At 42.8% G+C, this 22,550-nt stretch overlaps 1 protein-coding gene across 1 annotated transcript in view; it reads right to left on the reverse strand.

The window, feature by feature from the left end:
• Positions 1-267: 267 nt before the first annotated feature.
• Positions 268-22,550, reverse strand: part of LOC141134754 (vitelline membrane outer layer protein 1 homolog) — a 34,954-nt gene continuing 12,671 nt past the window's right edge. The window contains exons 2-3 of the mRNA XM_073624194.1: positions 9,965-10,077; positions 268-556 (exon numbers count right to left, since the gene is read on the reverse strand). Of these exons, the coding sequence (XP_073480295.1) occupies positions 268-556; positions 9,965-10,077 (402 nt within the window). The remainder of the gene's footprint in view (positions 557-9,964; positions 10,078-22,550) is intronic.

Here is a 22,550-nt window from a genome sequence, read left to right on the forward strand (position 1 = left end):
TTTATGCATCAGTAAGGATATTCCATACCCAATGTTGTATTTGGATTAAACTTTTACTCGTACCCCTGAAGTTCTCTTTATGCTATGTGATACGTATATCACAACACATTTATCGTATTTAAACACAACACAACACATTGAACATCTCATCTGATTTCTTTATTAAAGTATTATTTATTTAAAACAATAGCATGAATCATTTTATTTCAAGCAAATCTTTGTATTACTCTTCTTAATTCTTTTCTTTTTGTAATTGTGATCCTGAGTTTAACAGCATCTGAAAATTACATCATTCAGGGCCGTGTCATCACCTGATCCTTGTGAATCCTCCACTCTGGTTTGAATGCCACAGATTCCTTTTTGGCACATATCACTCCAACCTCCATATGTTCCCCATCTTCCACCATTGCCTTCCAGAATTTTGGGATAAGGGCATTCAAACTTGATATTGTTGGCTGCAGTATCGTCATCAGAGCCAATGGATGCCTCAACTTGCAGAGAAAATCTGAAAAGTGCTCCATAAGAGCACCACTTAACACCAGTCCAAATTCCCCATCTGTAGTGAAAAGCTTTAAGTCAATATAAGCACTGTCTTGCATGGGAAAATCACAAGTTCGCTTTTAAAGACAACCTGACCATCTGTGAATTTGTCCTTTAATCAATCCTCTCACTCACTTGAGAATAGCTCATCTGATAATATACAAACCTTCAGCTCTAATCCAATGATGTTGACTGTGTGGCCCAGTCTGGTGCCACGTGGCCTTCAAATATAAAGCCTCTGGCTGGCTTTTCTTCAAATTGTGCATGAGCATTAAGCCCCTATTCACACTTATGGGGCAGTCGTGCTCTACAGAACCACTGGAGATCACCATCAATACAGCTAACCCTTGTGAATGATTGAGGTTGTTGACACATGCACAGTGTGAAGAGGAATCAGTTGTTGGTATTCATTCTGAAGGTTCTGTGAAGCCAGGCAGGACCATAAAACAAAAATGACTGGATAAAGGTGTTAGCACATTATCGGGTATGCTGAACTCAATGGGGTGAGGGAATTTATTAAAGGACAACTTCACCGAACACGGTAACCAAAACTAATTCTGATTGTGGTTGGTATTAGCACAGCAATGAACTAGTGCCAACACATAGCCTGTATCGCAATCCACTGCTCACCTTAGATCTGTAATGGAGGGATTCCTCTGGAATCCAAATGTTTGAGAAGAAGACAAATCCAGTCTCCTTCAAGGGTCTGCCCATCATATTTATTTGGATTTTATTTTATGGAATTTCTTTGGGAAAACCAAACAGTAAATATACCAAAGAAATAAGGAAGCACTCACAAGTGGTTATAACTTGCAGTATATCGTAAATACAAAATCCTATTAAATTAAAAAATATATAATATTTTTCAAACATAAGTGACAAATATAATCAGTGTCAATCCTAAAAAGTATTTTTAGGTGGAACTAGCTGAAGGCCTTCTTTGCTGAGAGTTTGCTGAAGCTGAATGAGGGACTGTTGTCTGAGGATCTAGTCTGGTTCTACAGGGTGAAACTGTCTGGAGAAAATTGGAAGGGGGCAACCAATTTTCCAAGGACATTAGTGAGTTCAGACTGGTGAGAGAGATCCTAGAGACTGTGTGCTGTTGCCATCCCTCTTATGCTAGAGTCAGCGTGTTCAAAGGGGACATTGTTAGTACAAAATGGAGCTGCATTTTGTACTATTTCTGTCTGGCGTCATATAACGTCTTGAGTTGCAACTTTGGTCCTTTAGAAAATAGCACAGTTTTTTTTACACTAATAAAGGGGACATCGTGTCTGGTGTCCTGAAAAGCTCAGTATATTAAATTCCTAGTTAAAGAACTTTGTTTGGATGCTCAAAGAGGAAGAGAAAGTTGCAACTACAAAGCTCAGTCCATCATCTACTTGTACAAGGACTACAGGAGAATGTTTAGTGTCCTCAAATAGTTACTAAAGGTTACTGGAGTATCCTTCTATTACCGACTACCTATCCAAGTTCTCAATAAAGCATCAGAAAAAGCATACCCCTAGACTGGTTAATAAGTTTGAAGAATGATCGAAATTGTGTGCTTGGCTGCAAGGAAAAACTGGGAAAAAAAATCCTCGCTTGGCGGCACCTAATGGGGTAGCGCTACACTTGGGGGCTCATCTGGGATTTTCCTCAGAAACAGTAGCGGTTGCTACTAGTAGACTTGTGCAGTTCGTTTAGTTCCAAATCGAAATTCAGACTAATTTTTCATTATTCGGGAATTCGGATGCATCCGAATTATCGAATTGCAATAGTAACGAATTTAAACGAATCCAATAAAGATTCAAATCCGAAAAAAAGCGGACGAAACTTGATTTGAATTGGAAAACAAATTTGAATCAAATTTATAAACATTTCGAACAGAATTCGAAAACATTTCAAACTGACTTCGGAAACGAATTAGAATTGAATTGGAAAAAAAATAGAAAATCGATTTTCTAAAAAAGAATACATTAAAATTTAATATGAAATAATAAAGCAATAGAATAAAAATAAAAGAATAGTAAAGAATAGAAAATAGTATAAATTCAAATTCGAATTGGATAGATTGGAATAGAATCCAAAACAATGGAAGCCAAAATAATAGAAAAGAATAGAATAGAAAATAAGAGGGTAGAATAGAAAAGTAACAGAATAGAATAAAATAGATAAAAAGAATATTCAGAAATAACGATTCAAATCGAAAAATAAACGGACGAAATTTGATTCAAATCAAATTCGAAAACAATTTCAAATCAAATTCGAAAACAATTCAAACCGAATTCGGAAACAATTCGAATCAAATTAGAAAAAAATTTCAATTGATTTTCTAAAAAGGAATACAATAAAATAGAATATAAAATAATAATGCAATAGCATAAAAAATAGAATAGAATATAATACAATAAAATAGAATATGACCGTCTTCGGAAATTCAAATTTTGAATTGGATAGATTGGAATAGAATCCAAATCAATGGGAACCAAAATAATAGAAAAGAATAGACTAGAAAATAAGAGAATAGAATAGAAAAGCAATAGCATAGAATAAAAAAAAGAGAAAGAATATGACCGTCTTCCAAAATTCGAATGTCAAATAGAATGAATTTGAATAGAATAGATTAGAATAGAATCCATAACAATGAAATCCAAAATAATAGAGAATAATAGAATAGAAAAGAATAGAATAGAAATAGAGTAGAAAAAAATAGAACAGAATAGAATAATATATAACCTTTTTCCGAAATTCTAATTTCAAATAGAATTAATTTTAATTTGAATAGAAAAAAAAATTGAAAATAATAGAATAGAAAAGAATAGAATAGAAAAAAAATTTAATAGAATAAAAATTAGAATTTGGAATAGAATGAATTTGAATAGAATAGATCAGAATGGAATAGAAAAGAATAGAAAATATGAGAATACAATAGAATATAAAATAATAGAATAGAAAAACAATACAATAGAATAGAAAGAATATAATAAATATATAACTATCTTCCAAAATTCGAATTGAATGAATTTTAATTTGATTGCAATAGAATAGAATAGATAAAAAATAATAAAATAGAAAATAAATAGAATAGAAAAACAATTAATATAGAATAGAATAACATAGAATATAAATGTTATATTCTTTCTATTTTATTGTACTGACTTTCTATTCTATTCTATTGTTTCTCTATTCTATTCTTTATTATTAAAATCTATTATAATCTTTTCTATTCAAATTCATTCTATTCTAAATTGGAATTCATTTATTCGAAATTTGAATTTCGGAAAATGGTTATTATATTTTATTCTATTCTGTTCTATTGTTTTTCTATTCTATTCTTTTCTATTTTATTCTCTTATTTTCTATTCTATTCTTTTCTATTCTATTATAATCTTTTCTATTCTGATTGGAATTCATTCTGTTCGAAATTGGAATTCTTTCTACTCTAAATTTTAATTTTGAAAGATGGTTATATATTATATTCTTTCTATTTTATTCTATTAGTTTCTATTGTTTTTCTATTCTATTATTTTTGATTTTATTATTTTCGATTCTATTTTAATCTTTTTTATTCAAATTTGAATTCATTCTATACAAAATTCGAATTTCATATAGAATAAATTAAAATTCGATTATGGAAAAGATTAGAATAGAATAGAAAATAATAGAATAAAAATAAAAGAATACAATAGAACAGAAGAGAGTAAAATATAATATATATATTTAAAAAATTTTCACACACCCCCATAAACGTTTCAATATTCCTATTAGGGGACACTATACATGCCAGTCATCATTTGTAGTATATGCCATCAAATGTCCATGTGGATTGGTCTACATTGGTGAAGCTACACAGAAAGTGAAGGATAGAATCGCAAGACACAAAAATTCCATTAGGGATAAATTGACACAGCTACCACTTGCTAGACATTTTGTTGAATTTGGACATAGTGTGTCACAGTTGAAATATATGGTCCTGGAGGGGACTGAAAGAAACAGAAGAGGGGGGATCGTGAATTAACCCCCCAAAAAAAGAGAGAGGTACACTGGATCAATTTTTTGAATACATTTGCCCCACACGGTTTAAACGTGGATTTAGATCTTTTTTTGTTTATTTAATAGGTTATTGGTTCTGTGTTTTGTGACTGAACAGGTTTTTACATCTATTTATTGAAGATATATATCTTTTTATGCATTTATATGTCTTTCAGATCTGAAAATAGGATGAATCGCAGGCTGACAATGAGATATTGAGATTATCGGCCGTGCGACTAGCTAGTTCTTGTGTCTATGGTATAAGATTAGTTTTCAGTAACATTGATTGGATAGAAACTGAGAATGATTAACCATATTGATTCCATGTGTGATGATGCTTGTGAAACACATATAAAACAGATGATTGTGGTAAAAACCTACAGATGTGTTCTGACTGATCTAAGGAAGGGTGCGAACAAATCAGCCCGAAACGGAAACGTAATCTTTGTCTGAACAGATGATTGTAACGATTTTGTCTGGAGTGACTCTACTTGCTTTGTAATCTTTTCCCAAAGACTTGATGGAATAAAGCAACACACTTTTAAGTGCAGCAACCTTTGGAATTTTATTCTTATATATACACACACACAAGGTCAGTGGAAGGACCTGTTTGCTGGCACTAGATTGAAAGCTGTATGCGGTTCTCCTCTACACATATATATATATATATATATATATATATATATATATATATATATATATATATATATATATATATATATATATATTTTTTTTTTAACAGCATCTTCAGGAAATTCGATTTTCGCATAGAATGAATTCAAATTTGAATAGAAAAGATTTGAATAGAATATAAAATAAAAAATGAATAGCATAGAAAAACAATAGAAAAGAATAAAATAAAATAGAAATAATATATTATATAACCATCTTCGGAAATTGGAATTTCGAATAGAATTTCAAAGAGAATGAATTTGAATAGAAAAGTTTAGACTAATATAGAAAAAATAGAAAAGAATAGAATAGAAAAACAATAGAACAGAATAGAATAAAATATAATATATAATAACATTTTTATATATCTATAAATTTGATATTATTGACGGTACATTACATATATAAGGTTGCCTATATCTGGACCTCCGCTTTAATTATTATATTCACTTGTAGTTCTATGTACTATGTATTTATTTGTGTAGCCTTGACATTATATTTAATACAATGTCATTCTTACCCTACCGAGGGGATTGGCATTTGTTACATATTATATATATATATATATATATATATATATATATATATATATATATATATATATATATATCATGGTTTAATAAGTTGAGTGTAGTTTATATATATTTATTCATAATATTCCCATTATAGGGCTATTACTGCTCATTTTATATGGCATTTATATTTGCTGTCTTACCAAAGATAGTGACATAGTGTGCTCTACTGTTCCAGGTCTACTTAATGCCCTTACCACCCGATCACAGTCTGATTTAGAGCTTGAAACATGTCCTTTTAAATTCTTATGCTTGACGCTGCAACATTCCTGTATTGCTCTAGGTGCTTATCTCCCACCACCGTTATCATTTTTTTTTGCTGTCTCACTGTGCTGTGTGTATTCAGAATGTTGCTGACATGTCTGTGATTCTCTGTGCCCTTAAAAAGCACTATACCGCTCACGTCCAATCAGGTCTCAGTGACCAGTAACTGTCATCCGTTGCCATGAAAGCCTGATTGGCTGAGATGCTTGGGACACTGCTATTTAAATTCATTGAGAAGTCGTGTGGCCACGCCCTCTGTGGAAGTCCGTAATGACGAAACCGGTCAGGGTGTGACCTACACGACATCCCGGAAGTGACGCTTGCGCTCCACCGTCCACTACCATCTACCAGGAAGTAGATGGTAGTGGACTGCAGAGTTAGTGCGGTGTCTGCAGAGAAACGCACACTCCACTCTGGGCGGCTGAATATGGTGACAGTGCCCTCTGGGCCATTTTATTTGCTTGTTTAACTTTGTTACAATGTAAGTAGTTAGGATTAAGGGGACCTCTGATGTATAGGGGATTTTAACATAAATAAACAAGATTAGGTTATGGTGCTGTCACTCTGGTGTTTTAGGTTATATTTGGAGCCCCTTCGCCAGTGGACCTTGCTGATGATGAGGACTCAGTATTTAAGGTGGATGATGAACACCTTTACTCAATGCTTTTTAATTAGAGGCTTCTGGTTAGTTTGACCCCCTGGGGGAGTGCGCATCACGAGGTGGAATACATTTATTTGTTCTCTGGTGAAAGGTGCACGCTAGGACATCAGTGATTCTACACCTGAAAAGCCTTTGAACTGTCCTCACTATCACCTGCTACATAGAGACTTTCAATTGTGGTGTTGGCCACATGTTTTGATATTTATATCATTTTTAATTTCAGCGCTGTTTTTAGTATTTAATGATCCAGTGATCTGACTGTGTGATTTTTATACCACTGTGTTTATGCTATCTTTCTTTTTAAACAGTTGCTCACTACCTTTTTAATACTTTGAGTATCATATTTTAAAGTTTTATATTTATTTTCTTCAGTTTATTGCACTGCACATAGAACTGTGAGATTGATCTGGCGCTGAGTGGGTGTGTTGCAGGCCTTATTACACACCCCTTTTCATATAATATATATATATATATATATATATATATATATATATATATATATATATATATATATATATCTCATTCGAATTTCGTATAGAATGAATTCAAATTCGAATAGAAAAGATTTGAATAGAATATAAAATAATAGAATAAAAAATAATAGAATACTACAGAATAAAAAAAGAATAGAATAGAAAAACAATAGAAAAGAATAAAATAAAATAGAAAGAATATATTATATAACCATCTTCGGAAATTGGAATTTCGAATAGAATGAATTTGAATAGAAAAATTTAGAATAGTATAGAAAAAATAGAAAAGAATATACATATACATATACATATGTTTTCATATCTACTGACATCTGTTTAAAAAGAAAAAGCAACTGAACTGAACTTCAAACACTATATATAGCTGGTTGCTAAGGAGGGGGCCGGGAAGCCGGCCACTGCATCCTTCACAACCGATGACTCATCAGCTGTCAGCGGGGTTCCCTGCTGACAGCTGAATGTAAAAAAAAAAAATTGCAAAAAAAAAACGGCGTGCCCCCCCCCCTTGTCCATACTAGGCCCTTTGGGTCTAGTATTAATTCGGAGGAGACCCCCCACGCCATCTGGTAAGCCCCCAGATCCCAGCCCCACCCCGTGTGAATGGGTATCAGGTACATTGTACCCCTACCCATTCACCAAAAAGGCAGTGAAATGTAAAAAAAAACAAAAACTAGCTCTGTCTTCTCCTGATGCCGTCCTCTCCGCCCCCATCTCTTCCCACTGCTGTCTTCTCCTGCTGCCTCTCCAGGTGCCTTCTTCTCCCGCCACCATCTTTTCCTCCCACCGCCGGCTTCCCCAATGCCGTTGTTGTTGTCATCTTCTTCCTCGCCGACGGTTACCCACTAAATAAAATTAAAAAGCCGCTCATCTTCTGTTGCTGGCTTCCTCCGTTGTATTGTTGTCCGCTATCTGGCATCTACTTATATAGCCATGGGGCGTGGCTATCTGATGACGTCATCTGGAGAGCCCGCCCTTGTGACATCACAGGGACGGGCTCTTTAGGTGACGTCATCTGATGGCTATATAACAGATGCCAGACAGCGGACGACAACACAACGGATGAAGACGGCAACAGAAAAACAGCGGCTTTTTAATTTTTTTATAACCGGCGGTGAGGAAAAAGAGGACAATGATGGGAGAGAAGGCATCAGGGAAGGCGGTGATGGGAGAGAAGGCACCAAGAGAGATGGCAGGAGAAGACAGTGGTGGGAAGAGCTAAAAATAAAGAAATTGTCAAAAACCAGCTCTTGTTTTTTTTTTTTTTTCTAACAGGCACTATCTGGGAGGGTAACTAACTGACACTGACATTGCTAGGGACACTAATACCAGTGATTAGTGATAATACTCTACACTGACACTGTACTAATGACACTGGCTGGGAAGGAGTTAACAGCTAGGTGCAATCAAGAGGTTAACTGTGTGCCTAACAATGTGTAAAGTGTGCTGCTTTTACTTTCTGATCTGGCTGTTTTTTCTCCCTGCTTTTCAGGGAGAAGAAACAGCCAGATCATTGCTCCTATGCACACAGTGGTCGGTATGTTTGTAAACACAGAACTCTGTGTGTGATTGGACACAGCGATCAGATGATTTCAGACAAAACCATTTGCTGAAATCTGATGCCAAACTCATGCTGAGTTCAATCACAGTATGGGTTGGCAGGGGGTGTGCACATATAGGCACGTTGTCCAGCCTGCCTGTGCCACCCATTTGCAGTAAATCTACTGTGGAAAGTAGTTAAAGGAGTTGTAAAGTCTCAAGGTTTTTCACCTTAATGCATCCTATGCATTAAGGTGGAAAACCCCCTGTGATGCAGCTGCACCCCAAAGCCCCCTTTTCATTTACCTAAACCTGATTGTTCCAGCATTGAGAATGAGCAGCCACTGTCTCGGGTCCTCAATGGATAGATTGATAGCAGCAGGAGCCATTGGCTCCCACTGCTGTCAATCAAATCCAGTGAAACGGAGTCCTGCTGTCTGTGTCAACAGACGCAGCAGCAGGACATAGGAGCGCGCCCGCACAGATGCCCCCAGGTCTAGGTGGGGGCACTCGCCGAAGAGGTGGAGGCAGGACCCCAGAAAGGGAGGGACAGGGCCGCTCTGTGCAAAACCAACTGCACAGAGCAGGTACATATGACATGTTTGTTATAAAAAAAGTAACCTTTACAATCACTTTAAAGTGGTTGTTAACTCACTTTACTATGATCATGCCATTCCCTCTGTTATATAATGCTATGTGTCCCTGTGTTATAATAAAAAATTGCAGATTATACCGTATATCAGAGCGGCTGCCGGCGCTCATGTGACTCCTCAGCTCTCTCCTCTGCTCGGCTGACAGCTATAGTGGGTGGGGCCGAGCACTGCCGCTGACGTCAGATGGGCAGGAGAGAGGAGAGAGATCCAGGCGTCACGTGAGACAGGCCTTTGTACTCCATAGTTAGAGGAAATTATACAATCATATTGTGACGTGTAAGTAGCTTTACTATCTCATAAAATCACACATGTATGTGGACCAAATGTCGGAATATGTTGTGATACTTTCCGCACATTTTAGAGTATTTTTAGGACAATAAAAAACATATCTTCATTAGTGAAGAATGCAAGCCCTTTCTTCTTTGTATATTTGGATCTACAGTAGTATTGTGTATTGGTCTGAGAACTGCGGGACGTATGTGAGTGTCAGATTGCTCCACTGAGAAAATGTCAGTTTTAGGTGGAGTTGTAATATAAGGTAATATAAGTGTATGGACACACGCTCCAGTCTTCGATGTTATTTCTGCTCTAATGGTTCTGTCTCCAGGTTTTGTACATAACAGTTTGATTGCATTTAGCGCCGTGTCATCTCCATCTCCTTGAGGTGGCTCCACCTTAAACAGACACAAAAGTTTTATAAAAATATATTTTGTTTAGTTCTTGGAGAATTATTTTTAATGATATAGACTTTACAATGAAAATGAAAATATGGCGTGTTTACGGCATGAGTTTATTTAGAAATATTATTGTAGAGTTTCCCATATGTGCCTGCTCTTCTATGTTTTTATTATTGGATTAGACACTCGTTTACACTTGCTTCAAAATGTGGCATCAGACACACTTTTTTAAAGCCCTCTGAATGCCAATCAAAGCTCCTGTCACTAAATAAAATGGTTACCTTACAGTCCTGTTTGCATGTTGTGTTTGCTTTGCCTCAAATATTATACCCCATGCCACTTTTTTGGTGCTTCGAAGCATCCTCAAAGCCTCCTTAGAAGTCTATGACACTGCTCGCTTACAGCACCTGCAGCTTTAAAGAGGCTTTTATTCAGCGTTAGCTTTGCTTTGTTTTGGAGGTATTGCAGGTATGAGGTATCCCAGGATGCACTGGGAAACCAGCAAGCAAACCAGAAAGACTGTCTGGGCTGCAGTGGAGCAACTAGCAGATTGCACACAAAGTATGCAACATGGGTATGCTATAGGGGAAGGTGGGTGTGGACCAGAGAGAGAGGACAGAGCAGCAGAGGATAAGCAGAGCTTTGGGATTGGAGCAGGAGAAACTATCAATGTCACATGTCGCTGCATGAGAGCAATATAGTGGGAGGTGATTGGGGATCAGAAAGAGAGGAGGATCAGCAAACCAGAGGATCAGCAGAGCTGGGGGTTACTACTGAGTGGGGCATCAGCGGAGCTGGGGGTACTATTGAGCAGGGAATCTGCTAAACTAAAGTAGTAGTAAGCTGGGGATCTGCCGAACAAGTGTACCAATGATCCGGGGATCTGCTGAACAGGGGTACTAATAAGCTGGAGATCTGCTGAACAGGGGTACCAATGAGCTGGGGATCTGCTGAGTGGGGGTACTACTGAGTTTGGGTTCTAGTGGGCCTCTTTAAAACAAATTGAAAATCAATGCACACAGGGCATTTGTCAACCTTCATTAAAGCTTCAAAAAAGCATCACCAAAGCATTTTTAAAAACATCAAAAAACACATCAAAAGCATGTTGTAGTGATAGGTGTTTTAATGTATGTTGGTGAAAGCAAGTGTAAATGAGCCCTTAGGGTTCATTTCTACAATAGAAATTGAGCTGCAGCACCGCCCACCCCCCACCCCTTTTCACAACAGGTCACAGATGACAGACAGACCAGGGGCGGGGGTGGGCATCGCTGTAGCTCTATTGCTATTGTAGCCACTCGGCAGGCTCCGCTTCTTGTTTCTAAGTCGTCTGATTAGATCAGCCTGGAGAGGTGCCTGCTATACACTCCCCCACCAAAGAACCTTTGGTCCCCAAAGGAAGTAAAAAGTCTGTAACCTGTACATGCTGTTTATATACAAGCGGAGAAAACAAGTTAGTGTTCACAAGAAATCAGACAGTTTGCACTTGCATAAAACCCTGGCAGAAGAACTTCCCACCAATGAGCATGGGAAGGAAAGTTGTCCTGCCTACAGGCCACCTTAATTGGAATGGCCCAGCTATATGTGCCAGGGGGTGAGTTAAGGTTGCCTTTCACCAAATCTGTGGTGAGAAGGTCAGGCTCTTTTGGCAACCCTTGAGGGGTAAGGATAACTTCTTTGTTGCTCTCACCCAACACATCACAGGTCGGTCCCTTGAGAGGATGCTTAACTCTTCGCTTTCTCTGTTCCACTGGCTCAGACACAGTAGGCTCACTATCCTCTTCTTCTGGCTTGATTACTTCTGCCTCCTGCAGATTCTTTTTTTCCACTTCTGCTATGGATCCTTCTTCATCCACTGTGGAAAAGGGAGACACTTTTGACCCTTCTTCTGGCAGTGAGGGTAATGGATCACATCTGGGGACAGCAGAGACTAACAGCCGCTTTACCAGATCTGTGTTGGTCCCTACGATTAGCGGACTGCCTGTGGACCCTGGCAACCGAGGACACACAATAGCTAGCATGTCAAAGTCCTGAGGCTTCCCAGTCCTCAATGGGTCACATGACAACTTGATCCGCAGATATCCATCACAAGGGTAACCTTCTGTTTGAATCCCCTGGATCTCCATATCTTCCAACTTCCGCAGGGGTATGTATGACAGATACCTCTTGTAAAAGCTTCTGTTCAACAAGGTTACCTGAGCACCTGAATCAAGAAGGGCTCTTGTGTAGATTCTTTCAACCAAGACAGGCACTACAGACAAAGGGCCTACTAACTGGGCAGGAGGCCTGGTGGAAGCTCTCTCTCTTCTGGCATAGAAAATTCTGTTTCCGTTGACATCTTGGAGGCTGGTAAGCATTGCTCACAGAGACGGCATAAACTGCGGGTGTTCTCCATTGTTCCCTTGCAGATTGAGGGAAAGTTCTTCTTGAAGGCCCAAATCCTCTCTCCATGCTTGAGTCACTTCTCTGAGGTCCACACCAGTCTTCTGTCCTCAGTGACTAGGACATACTCGCTGGTAGTGACCTACACCTCCACAGTTTAGACAGATGTCTTGATTCGTGGGCCTTTGGCCAGACGCAGTAGGCGAGTCTGGGGGTACATTCTGCCACGTGACACCCTTGTTGGACAACCCAGTACATTTTGCTGTCAATTGGTTCATCTCTTCCGTCATCTGGGATACCTGCATCTTCAGTGCGGCTATCTCAGACATGAGATCCAACGGTTTGGTCATCATCTCCATCAGCTGTGACACCTGAGTCTTGAGAAGTTCAACCTCAGAGTTGTCACCAGCCACACTGGCCACTCTGACTTCAACAACAGATTCTGACTTTAGACTCTTCTTTTTGTTCTCCAGCATGGCCTCTTCTTCCAGTACGATCCTGATCAGATCTGGATACTTCAGGATGCCCCCATCTCGCCTGTTTCTCAGCAAAATGGTGATGGGGTCCAAAGGCTGGGCATCCCAGAAGACTTGTAGTGCACGGACCTCATCTACTTTCCGGGGATCCAAACCCTTCTTCAGCAGGATTTGATGTAGTATCTTATCCAAACGCCTCACATAGTCAGGTAACTTTTCCCCTACGTTCTGGTAAGTATGCTCAAATTGGTACATGAGGTCAGAAGCTTTTTCAGTGCACCCAAACACATCCTGCAAAATGTTCAGGTAGTCTTGAACGATGCAATCTCGCTTGCTGAGCTTCAAATTGCGAATGGCTTCTGAGGCAGGGCCCCTTAGACTCTCTGTAATTCTCTGTTTCTTGTGGGTCTCATGTCCCATTCATCCAAGGCTTGTGTGGCCTGGTCCAGCCACTCTTCAAAGCTGTCCTCCCCTGTAGGCATTGCTTGTCTTCCAGAGAAGGCCCTGAGTTTCTGGTACCTACTTTCAGAGTACATTGGAGTATCCCTCTGACACTTTGCCACAAAGTCTCCCACGGCAGTGAAGAACTCTGGCCCAATCGTGGCCAGGGATGTTGTGGAAGGAACTTCTTCCTTTGCAGCCCCAGCTTGGCTAGAACTTGCTGGAGACATGTCTGATGTGCTTAGCTGAATTCGATGAGACACGGTTTTGTCATGTGTCATGACGCTATGCTAATGGGCGGATCATCTCAGCTGGCCATGCCCCCCACTGACCAATCTGCAGTACTTCCTGGAGGAGGTGGGGGGATGACAGAGTGGCCCGGGGTCCGGGACGAAAGCCAATTTTTGTAGGGACAAATGCCGGAACAATAAAAAATTGGGACATAGGTTGGATTTTCGGGATTGTCCTGGCAAATTCGGGACTATTGACAAGTATGCATTGTGCTGGACTTTCTATTCCACAGTGCTTTGCTGCTGCCTGCCTGATGATTGGCTCAGTCTCTTCTAATAGGGAGTTTACAAAGCAAGCAGTTTTGAGTGTCTCTGTGTGCGTGTGAGAAAGAGGAAGGGGGGTGGAAAAAGCCCACACTGCTGCTAGCAGACAGCTCTCCCCTTACTGATTAGATCAGCCTTGAGAGGTGCCTGCTACACAAACAAGCCCTAAGGCCCGATTCACACCTATGTATTTTTTGTGCTTTTTGCATTTTGCAGATTTGAACTACAGAACGTGTTCTATAGGAAACCATGTTAAATAGATTGTAGTGCAAATCTGCAAAAAGCACTAAAAATGCCATAGTTACCAACTGTCCCAGATTTCCCAGGACATTCCTGGGATTTAGACTCCATTCCAGACTTTATTGTTTCTGGGGAAATGTCCCGAGAAATCTGGTTCTTCACGGATTTTAGCCGGTGCCTGCCGCCGCTAGAGGTCCGCGGCTGGCGGAGACATTGTCTCCGCCGGCCGCCATTTTTAAGAAGACCAGGAAGAAGGCTGGGGGGTCTAGATGGAGCTCCTGCGTCGCCGCCCACCCTCCGCCCCACTTCGCCTCACCCCGCCCCACTGCCGGTCTGTTATGGAAAGGGGCGGGGGTTCTAACCATGCGGCCTGCGGAGGGAGACAGTATCCTCCTACTAGGACACCTGAGGTAAGGGGGGGGCACAGCTGGGGGCATCTGATGTAAGGGGGGCTCCACTGGGGACACCTGATGTGAGGGGGGCTCCACTGGGGACACCTGATGTGAGGGGGCTCCACTGGGGACTCCTGATGTGAGGGGGGCTCCACTGGGGACCCTGATGTGAGGGGGGCTCCACTGGGGACACCTGATGTGAGGGGGCTCCACTGGGGACACCTGATGTGAGGGGGGGGCTCCGCTGGGGACTCCTGATGTAAGGGGGGCTCCACTGGGGACACCTGATGTGAGGAGGGCTCCACTGGGGACACCTGAGGGGGGGCTCCCACTGATTCAGCATTATGGTGAGTTGAATGATTTCATTTTATATTACAATGTAATAATAGAAATAATGCACTTCAATCATCCTGACACCATAACAACCATGGTGCCGGGATGATTGAAGTGCTAACACCAGGTGTTTGGAGTATCTTTATCTGCTGATTGTTAAACTTTATAAAATACACATATTTCCATTGTTGTATAGGATCTGAGCCTGCTGTCCCCCCATCCCTCTCCCCCCTTTCCCTCTCCATCCCTCATTCATCTCAGACTCTAACCACACCCCCTTTGAGCCACGCCCATTTACGACACGCCCACTGTTTCACGTAAACCACGCCCATTTGTTTGCGCGCCACATTTTTGCTTTTCCCCTGTGCCACGCCCACAAATGCATGCTCCGCCCCCTAATTATAACAAGACTCCGCCTACAGCCAAAAAAGTGTCCCTAAAATTTTTTTTACAATGTTGACAACTATGAAATGCATAGGTGTGAATCAGGCCTAAGTGTGAAGGTCTGACGACCCCAAACTCAGGATGGGGTTTTGTAAATTTATATTGACCAATCAAATGATACGATACAATGCACTTTAGCTTTAAATACAAGCAGGTTATAATAAATCCCATTAAATTTTCTTAGAAGAAGATTGTAAAATGCCAGCAATACCCTAAATTCTTTATGAAGCAGCAGAGCAAGACAGAGGGTTATCGAAATGTCAGTGTTTTTCTGACATGAAATTATAAATGAGATGAATATCAATGAAATCCTGAGCGTAACCTTGGCATAAAGTCAGAATCACACATGTACGTGTCTTAAAACTAAAAGACCCTGAGAGAGAGGTGGATTTGTAAAAGAAGCTTGTGTACTCTCCAAGCAACCAAGGACACTCAAAACTGAGGAACAATGTATAGATGGGATATTCAAGTAGAAATCAACCAGTTTATGGTTGGGAAAGCACAGAGGGGGGGATTCACTAAAACTGGAGAGTGCAAAATCTGGTGCAGCTCTGCAGAGAAACCAATAAGCTTCCAGGTTTTATTTTGTCCAAGCTTATTTATTAGATTGTAAGCTCTTCTGATTAGGGCCCTTATAATCCTTTTGTATTTTATTGTATTATAACTGTATTGTCTCCCTTTTATATTGTAAAGCGCTGCGTAAACTGTTGGCGCTATATAAATCCTGTATAATAGTAATAATAATAATTTGAACAAGCAGAAGTTAGAAACCGTTTGGCTACCATGCAGAGCTGCACCAGATTTTTCATTCTCCAATTTTAATAAATCAACCCCAGAGTATGTATCTACATAGTGTCAGCTACTTGCATTGTCCAGGCATTGTCCAGGCATAACAAACTAAATTTTCCACCAATAATTATTAACAAGTGTGAAACTCTCTAGTATTTATTGGCAAATGGAGAAAAAAGTCAAATCAATGCAAACTGAATTTATCCCATCAATCTGATTGACTGAGAACAATTTCTGAATAAAACAAAACAGTTTTAAAACCTCAGGGACACTATTAAAAAAAAAGGAAAATTTATTATCAAATACTTACCGTAATTTTCCTTTCCTGATGGACTCCATGGCAGCCTACGTGTGGGTTAACCCCGCCTCCTCTCCAATGCTATAGGACCCCATTCCCATAAATGAGTACTCACCACTAGCTACCGCGTTCCGTAACTAGCCTACTCTTTGACCAATGGGTGGGAACTCCGTCTGCCATGGAGTCCATCAGGAAAGGAAAATTAGGGTAAGTATTTGATAATAAATTTTCCTTTTTCCTGACAGACTCCATGGCAGCCTACATGTGGGAAATAACTAGCCGACCACACGGGTGGGTATGCTGAATCAAACAAAATTTTAATTTGTCCTATCAACCGATATGATTCTCAAAGCAAAGTTTACAGAGGACAATGAAGCAGGCTCAATACATTAATGAGACATGAAAGTGTTGATAGAGGCCCACGAGGCCGCTTTGCAAATGGTGTCTGGGGCCACGTGTCGAGCTGCCGCCCATGAAGCCACCATTCCCCTGGTGGAGTGAGCTGTCACCGCCTGTGGAGGAGCCAAGCCCTTTGCCCTGTATGCTTGTTGAATAGTTTGTACAATCCAAGTAGCGAGCGTCCTGAATGAGGCTTTCTTCCCTTTATTGCTTCCCGAGTGCAAAACAAATAAATGGTCAGAACGTCTGAAGGGAGAAGTCACTCAGATATTCTTTGATTGCTTCCCCTACATCCAGAGGATGAATCTCGCAGGACCCCGGAGACCTAAACGTAGGAAGGACTATCTCCTGATTATCATGGAACACCGAGGATACTTTTGGGTTAGAACCCAGCATCGGAATGAGGACTACCCGGTCCGGGAAGAACGTCAGGAAGGGTTCTTCACAACCCAGAGAGCCAATCTCAGAGACTCTTTTTGCCGATGTGACGGCTACTAGAAAGACCACTTTTGCTGAAAAGTCCTTGATAGAGAGCGGGGAAGGCCCGGTAGTACTGAGTCCTGAGATTGAGTCTAGGACAAGTGGCAGGTCCCATTTGGGGAATCTAGATTTCCTTTGAGGCTTGAGCCTTGAAGCTCCACGAAAAAATTGCCGGATTAACGGATTAGTTGCCCAAGAGGACCCAGAGAAGGCAGACAGCGCAGACACCTGGACTCTAAGCGAGCTGATGGATAATGGTAGATCTAAGCCTGTTTGAAGGAAGCTGAGAACGTCTTGCACCCCCGGGTGTCTAAAAGACCGGCTGCTAGAGGAGCAGAAATCCACAAATTTGGACCAGATTCTACTGTAGACTCTATTTGTGCTAGATCTTCTTGAACTCATGAGAGTTGAGATCACTGTAGGAGCGCAACCAAGCGAGATTAGCCTCTCCCTCTCAAGAACCAGACCATCAGTCTCAGCACTGCCAGACACGGGTGCAGGACTGACCCCTGAGAAAGAAGGTCTGGCCTGAGAGGGAGAGGCACCGGGTCCCTGAAGCTGAGTTGGACCAGGAGAGGGAACCAAGGCCTGTTCGGCCAGTATGGAGTTATTGTCAACACTTCGGCTGTTTCCGAACGGAGCCTCTGCAAGAACCTCAGGATGACTGGAAGCGGCGGGAAGGCATATGCCTTGTTGAACCTCCAAGGATCCGTCAGTGCGTCCGACCCGAAAGCTTGGCTGCAATGGCCTCTGGCGTAAAATTTCTCCAGCTTGCAGTTGTGGCGGGAGGCGAACAGATCCACCTCGGAGTTGATCCCTAGTGACGAGACCCATCTGAACGTCTCCATATGAAGGGACCACTCGTTGTTGTCCAGCTCGGTGCGTGAAAGGAAGTCTGCTTGAGTATTCTGGACTCCCGGGACAAACACCGCCGAGATATTGCAAAGGTTCTTCTGTGCCCAAGAAAGGATGGGCTCGACTTCCTGAAGGAGAGTGGGACTCCGGGTACCGCCTTGCCTCTTCACGTAGGCGACGGCCGTCGTGTTGTCCATTCTTAACAGCACCGACTTCCCTTTCAGTAGGTGAGAGAAGGATTGCAGTGCACACCAGGCCACTCTGAGTTCCAGGACATTTGAACCTGGGACTGGGAGGCAGGAATCCCATTTGCCCTGGGCGAGGTTCGAACCGCAGAGGGCTCCCCAACCTGTCCCGCTGGCATCGGTCGTGACCGTAATCCAGGAGATGGGGGCAATGGAGTGACATGCCAGGAGATTCTTGCGCTGAAGCCACCAAAAGAGGCTGTTCCTCATTGATGCTGTCACACGGATGACCTGATTCTTGTCTCCTGTTTTCCACTGCTGCAGGAACCCTGACTGGAAGGGACGTAATCTCCACAAGGCCCACTTGACCATGGGAGTCGTAGAGACCATCGTGCCGACGATCTCCAGACACTGAGAGGCCTTCAGGTATGTGGTAAGTAGAGCCCGAGAAATTCTGTCCCGAACAACCGGAATTTTCTGTAGTGGAAGGGAAATAGTGCTTCTCACGGTGTCGAACTGAGCTCCTAGATATATTAGGCGTTGAGCTGGAATTAGGTGGCTTTTTGCTAAATTCAGGAGCCACCCGAAGCTGGATAGGGTGGAGATCACCTGTTCCCTGTGGGCCAACAGCTGCTCCCTGCTTTGCGATAGTACCAGTAGGTCGTCGAGGTAGTGGTAGAGACGCACCCCCTTTAACCTCATGAGAGCTACCATGGCTAAGAGGATTTTTGAAAAGACCCGGGGGGACGTTGTCAACCCGAAGGGGAGGCAGATAAATTGCAGATGATCCTGTCCTACTTGGAAACGTAGATACTTGTGAAGCTCCTTTTCTACTGGGACGTGGAAGTAAGCATCCTTCAAGTCGATGGAAATCATCCAATCGCCTGGCTAAATAGCTTGCTGAATGGTCGACAGAGTTTCCATCTTGAACTTCCCTTGCTCTATAAACTCGTTCAGGTAGGTCAGGTCTATGACCGGGCGCCAAGAGCCACTCCTTTTTTGAACTAAGAAGAGAGGGGAGTATACCCCCTGAAAACATTCATCCCTGGGGACGTGTACCACTGCTTCTTGAGCTTTCAAAAGTTCCCCGTAGGACAGTAGGACTTCTTTCTGTTCTTCCGACCGGGGTAGAAGAGTGGAGACAAATCTGGGGGGAGGAGTCCTGGAGAAGGTCCATCTGTGACCTGATGAGACTGTTCTGATTACCCAAAAGTCCAGGATCGAGACCACCCAGATGTGCCGGAAGAGGCGCAGCCGTGCCCCTACCCGACCCTCCTGGGCGGGCGCAATCTCAAAAAGACTTTGCTTGCTCACGGCCGCTGGACGTCTGGCCTTTAGTGGACTTGCGAAAGGATGTCTGACCTCTGCTCCAGTTTTTCCTGAAGTCCCTGCCGGGCTTGTAGGAGCGCGCTTCCCTGGAGCGCTCTGGAGAACGTCTTCTAAACTGAGGCATCTTCCGACCAAGAAGACGTCTATCTTGGGGAAGGAAGCCCGACGTGCCACCCGTGGCACGCGATATAGCATTGTTGAGTTTATTGCCAAACAGTGAAGACCCCTCAAAGGGGATCTTACACCAGGCCTGTTTGGAAATTGGGTCAGCAAGCCAAGGACGTAACCATAGGGCCCGCTTGGCCGTGACTGATGACAGCATAATCCGTGCCAACAGGCGTATCAAATCAATGGATGCCTCCCCCAAGAAGACTGCCGCTAGCTTTAATTCTGCAGCTGCTGAACTCCCTGCTAGCTCCTCCGAAATTCCCTTAAGGAAGGAATCCACATTCTCCATCCAAGTCTCCATGGCTTTTGACATGGCCGCCAGAGCCAAAGCAGGTTTACAGGCCGTGCCGGCCAGCCCATAGATCTTCTTCAAGTCATGGTCAATCCTTCTTTCAAGACCATCCTTGAAGGACACCGCATCCTCTAGGGGAAGTGTGACATGTTTAGCCAGACGCATTAATGCAGCGTCTACGAGGGGAGCATTCTCCAGATACTTCACCTCTTCCGACTTGAAGGGATATAATCTGGAGGTTTTATTTGACATGGAGGACTTCCTGTCGGTCTTACTCCATTCCTCATCTATAATATCTTTCAGCTCCGAAAGGAGCGGGAAACTTGGGCGTTCTTTCCCAAGGTGTTTGAAGAATTTCTTCTGTTTAGCTGGAGGAGTAGCGGGATCTTCCCACTTAAGGGCCTCCTTGATTGCTTTAATTAAAGGTGACACCATGTTGAAGTCAAAGCCTCCGATTTCCTCTTCTTCCTGAGGATCGTCGTCTGAGGAATCCAGAGGGGCCGCATAAGGCTGGGAAGTGCCCGGTCTTCACGGGCCTCATCAGCCGGGGGGCCAGACAGTGAGGTAGACTGACTCAGCGTGTGGGGAGAATCCAACTCTTTCAGGGATTGCTGTACCACACGTTTAACGAGAGATTCCAAGTGTTGGTTCTCCGTCTCTTTTTCCCTGACCGCCCGGGCATAGCACCGATCACATAGTGACTTGACCTCCGGAACTCGCATTCCACATCCCCAGCAGGCTCTGCGATCAGAGCTGCTGTCATGGCGGTGGGAGCAGTGTCTGGAGGAGGAATGAGAGCGTCTCCCCTGGTGGTGGCTTCCAGATGCAGAGTCTCGTCTGGATCTTGAAGGAGACTGGTGTTGCGGCCTGGCAAGGTCTTTATCATTCTGGACCAAGATCTGAGGGTCCGATCTAGAAGGGCTGGAAGAAAAAACACAGCAGGGAAGGGAAAATGGCGAGACCAACATCAGATAACGCATATTACCATGCGACTGACTTTCCACCCCTTCCCTCTTAAGCACATACCTTGTGCGAGAGGGCTGGCCACTTAAAGGCGGTGAGTTATCCATGATTTGCCGATGAAGGCGACACAATGCAGCTGGTCTGCAAAAAGAAAAAATGGCCTGGACGGGCCGGGAAACCAGTAAGTAAAAGTCATCTGCCCCAACGTAAACATATGTGTATTAGCAACATATGCCAACAAGAAAGGCCACCTGATTATAGAAAGAATTGTGAAGGAAAAAAAATTTTTTTTTTTTTTTAGAATATAAATTGTATTTAATTCTTTTCCCTTTTCTCCTCTCTTTTCCTTTTTTTTTTTTTAAAAGATTTTTACAAGCACACAGTGTACACCAAAACGGCAGGCACTCACCTAGTGATGACCAGGGCTGGGTATGGGGAAGACCGCTCCACTCCCGTTCACTGTGAGGGAATTCCCACTGTGAGGGAGTCTATGAGCGGTATTTAAAGCTCCCCACCCATGACGTCACCGCCCACCACGCACCTGCGCCGTAGGCTGGTGACCGTACCGCGCATGTGCGGTTTGCCGAGTATTCCGCTACACTACGCATGCGCGAGCCAAGCCTCAGTCTCGAGGAGGCTACTGCGCATGCGCGAACGGTCGTACCCGGAAGTGCTGAGGCGGGCTGGAACGCACCAGCGCTCCAGCCACCATGAGGGGCGAAAAAGGTCCCAAATACGACCGGCGTGATCGTAACAGGAGCCGGGGAGACCTATGGGAAGACAGAATACACAGAGAAACACTGCCATGGAGACAAAAATTATGCTTCCGACCTTGCCAGTCGATGATGCGTCCAGGAGTTTCGGCATACAGAGGCGACCATCCCTCCACCAAAAAGGGGTAAACTTCAGCCTCTAAACGCTACTCGCCCGCCCATGGCTGGGCCCTGAGCTGCACCGCAAGAGGTATGCCATGATTTTGTCTTCGTCCGACTGGACGCGAACATCTTGTGTAGGTCCATTGGAGGAGGACAAAAAAGGAACGCGGTAGCTAGTTGTGAGTACTAATTTATGGGAATGAGGTCCTATAGCATTGGAGAGGAGGCGGGGTTAACCCACACGTAGGCTGCCATGGAGTCTGTCAGGAAATTATAATATTAATAACTCAAAAGTGTTAAGCAATACCAAAATTGTGGTTGCCGCTCGAAGCACAAACAGGTCCTCTTCTCTAACCAACTGCTGGGAGTACAAGCAAGGACAGAGATTGTCCCGCTCCAAATGTCAGTATGGGGAAAAGGAGAAGTCCCTTAAGCCGCACATCACTGCATGACTCTGAGCACCCTGGGCACCAACCAGGCCTTGCCCCCCAATGCTTTTCACTCCACCCCCAGGGCTTAATAATGGGGATGGGAATTCCATGTACAGTGGGGAGAATAAATGCACCATCAACTGCCAC

The sequence above is a fragment of the Aquarana catesbeiana genome, linkage group LG03 (genome assembly GCF_042186555.1).
Source record: "Aquarana catesbeiana isolate 2022-GZ linkage group LG03, ASM4218655v1, whole genome shotgun sequence".
Lineage (NCBI taxonomy): Eukaryota > Metazoa > Chordata > Amphibia > Anura > Ranidae > Aquarana > Aquarana catesbeiana.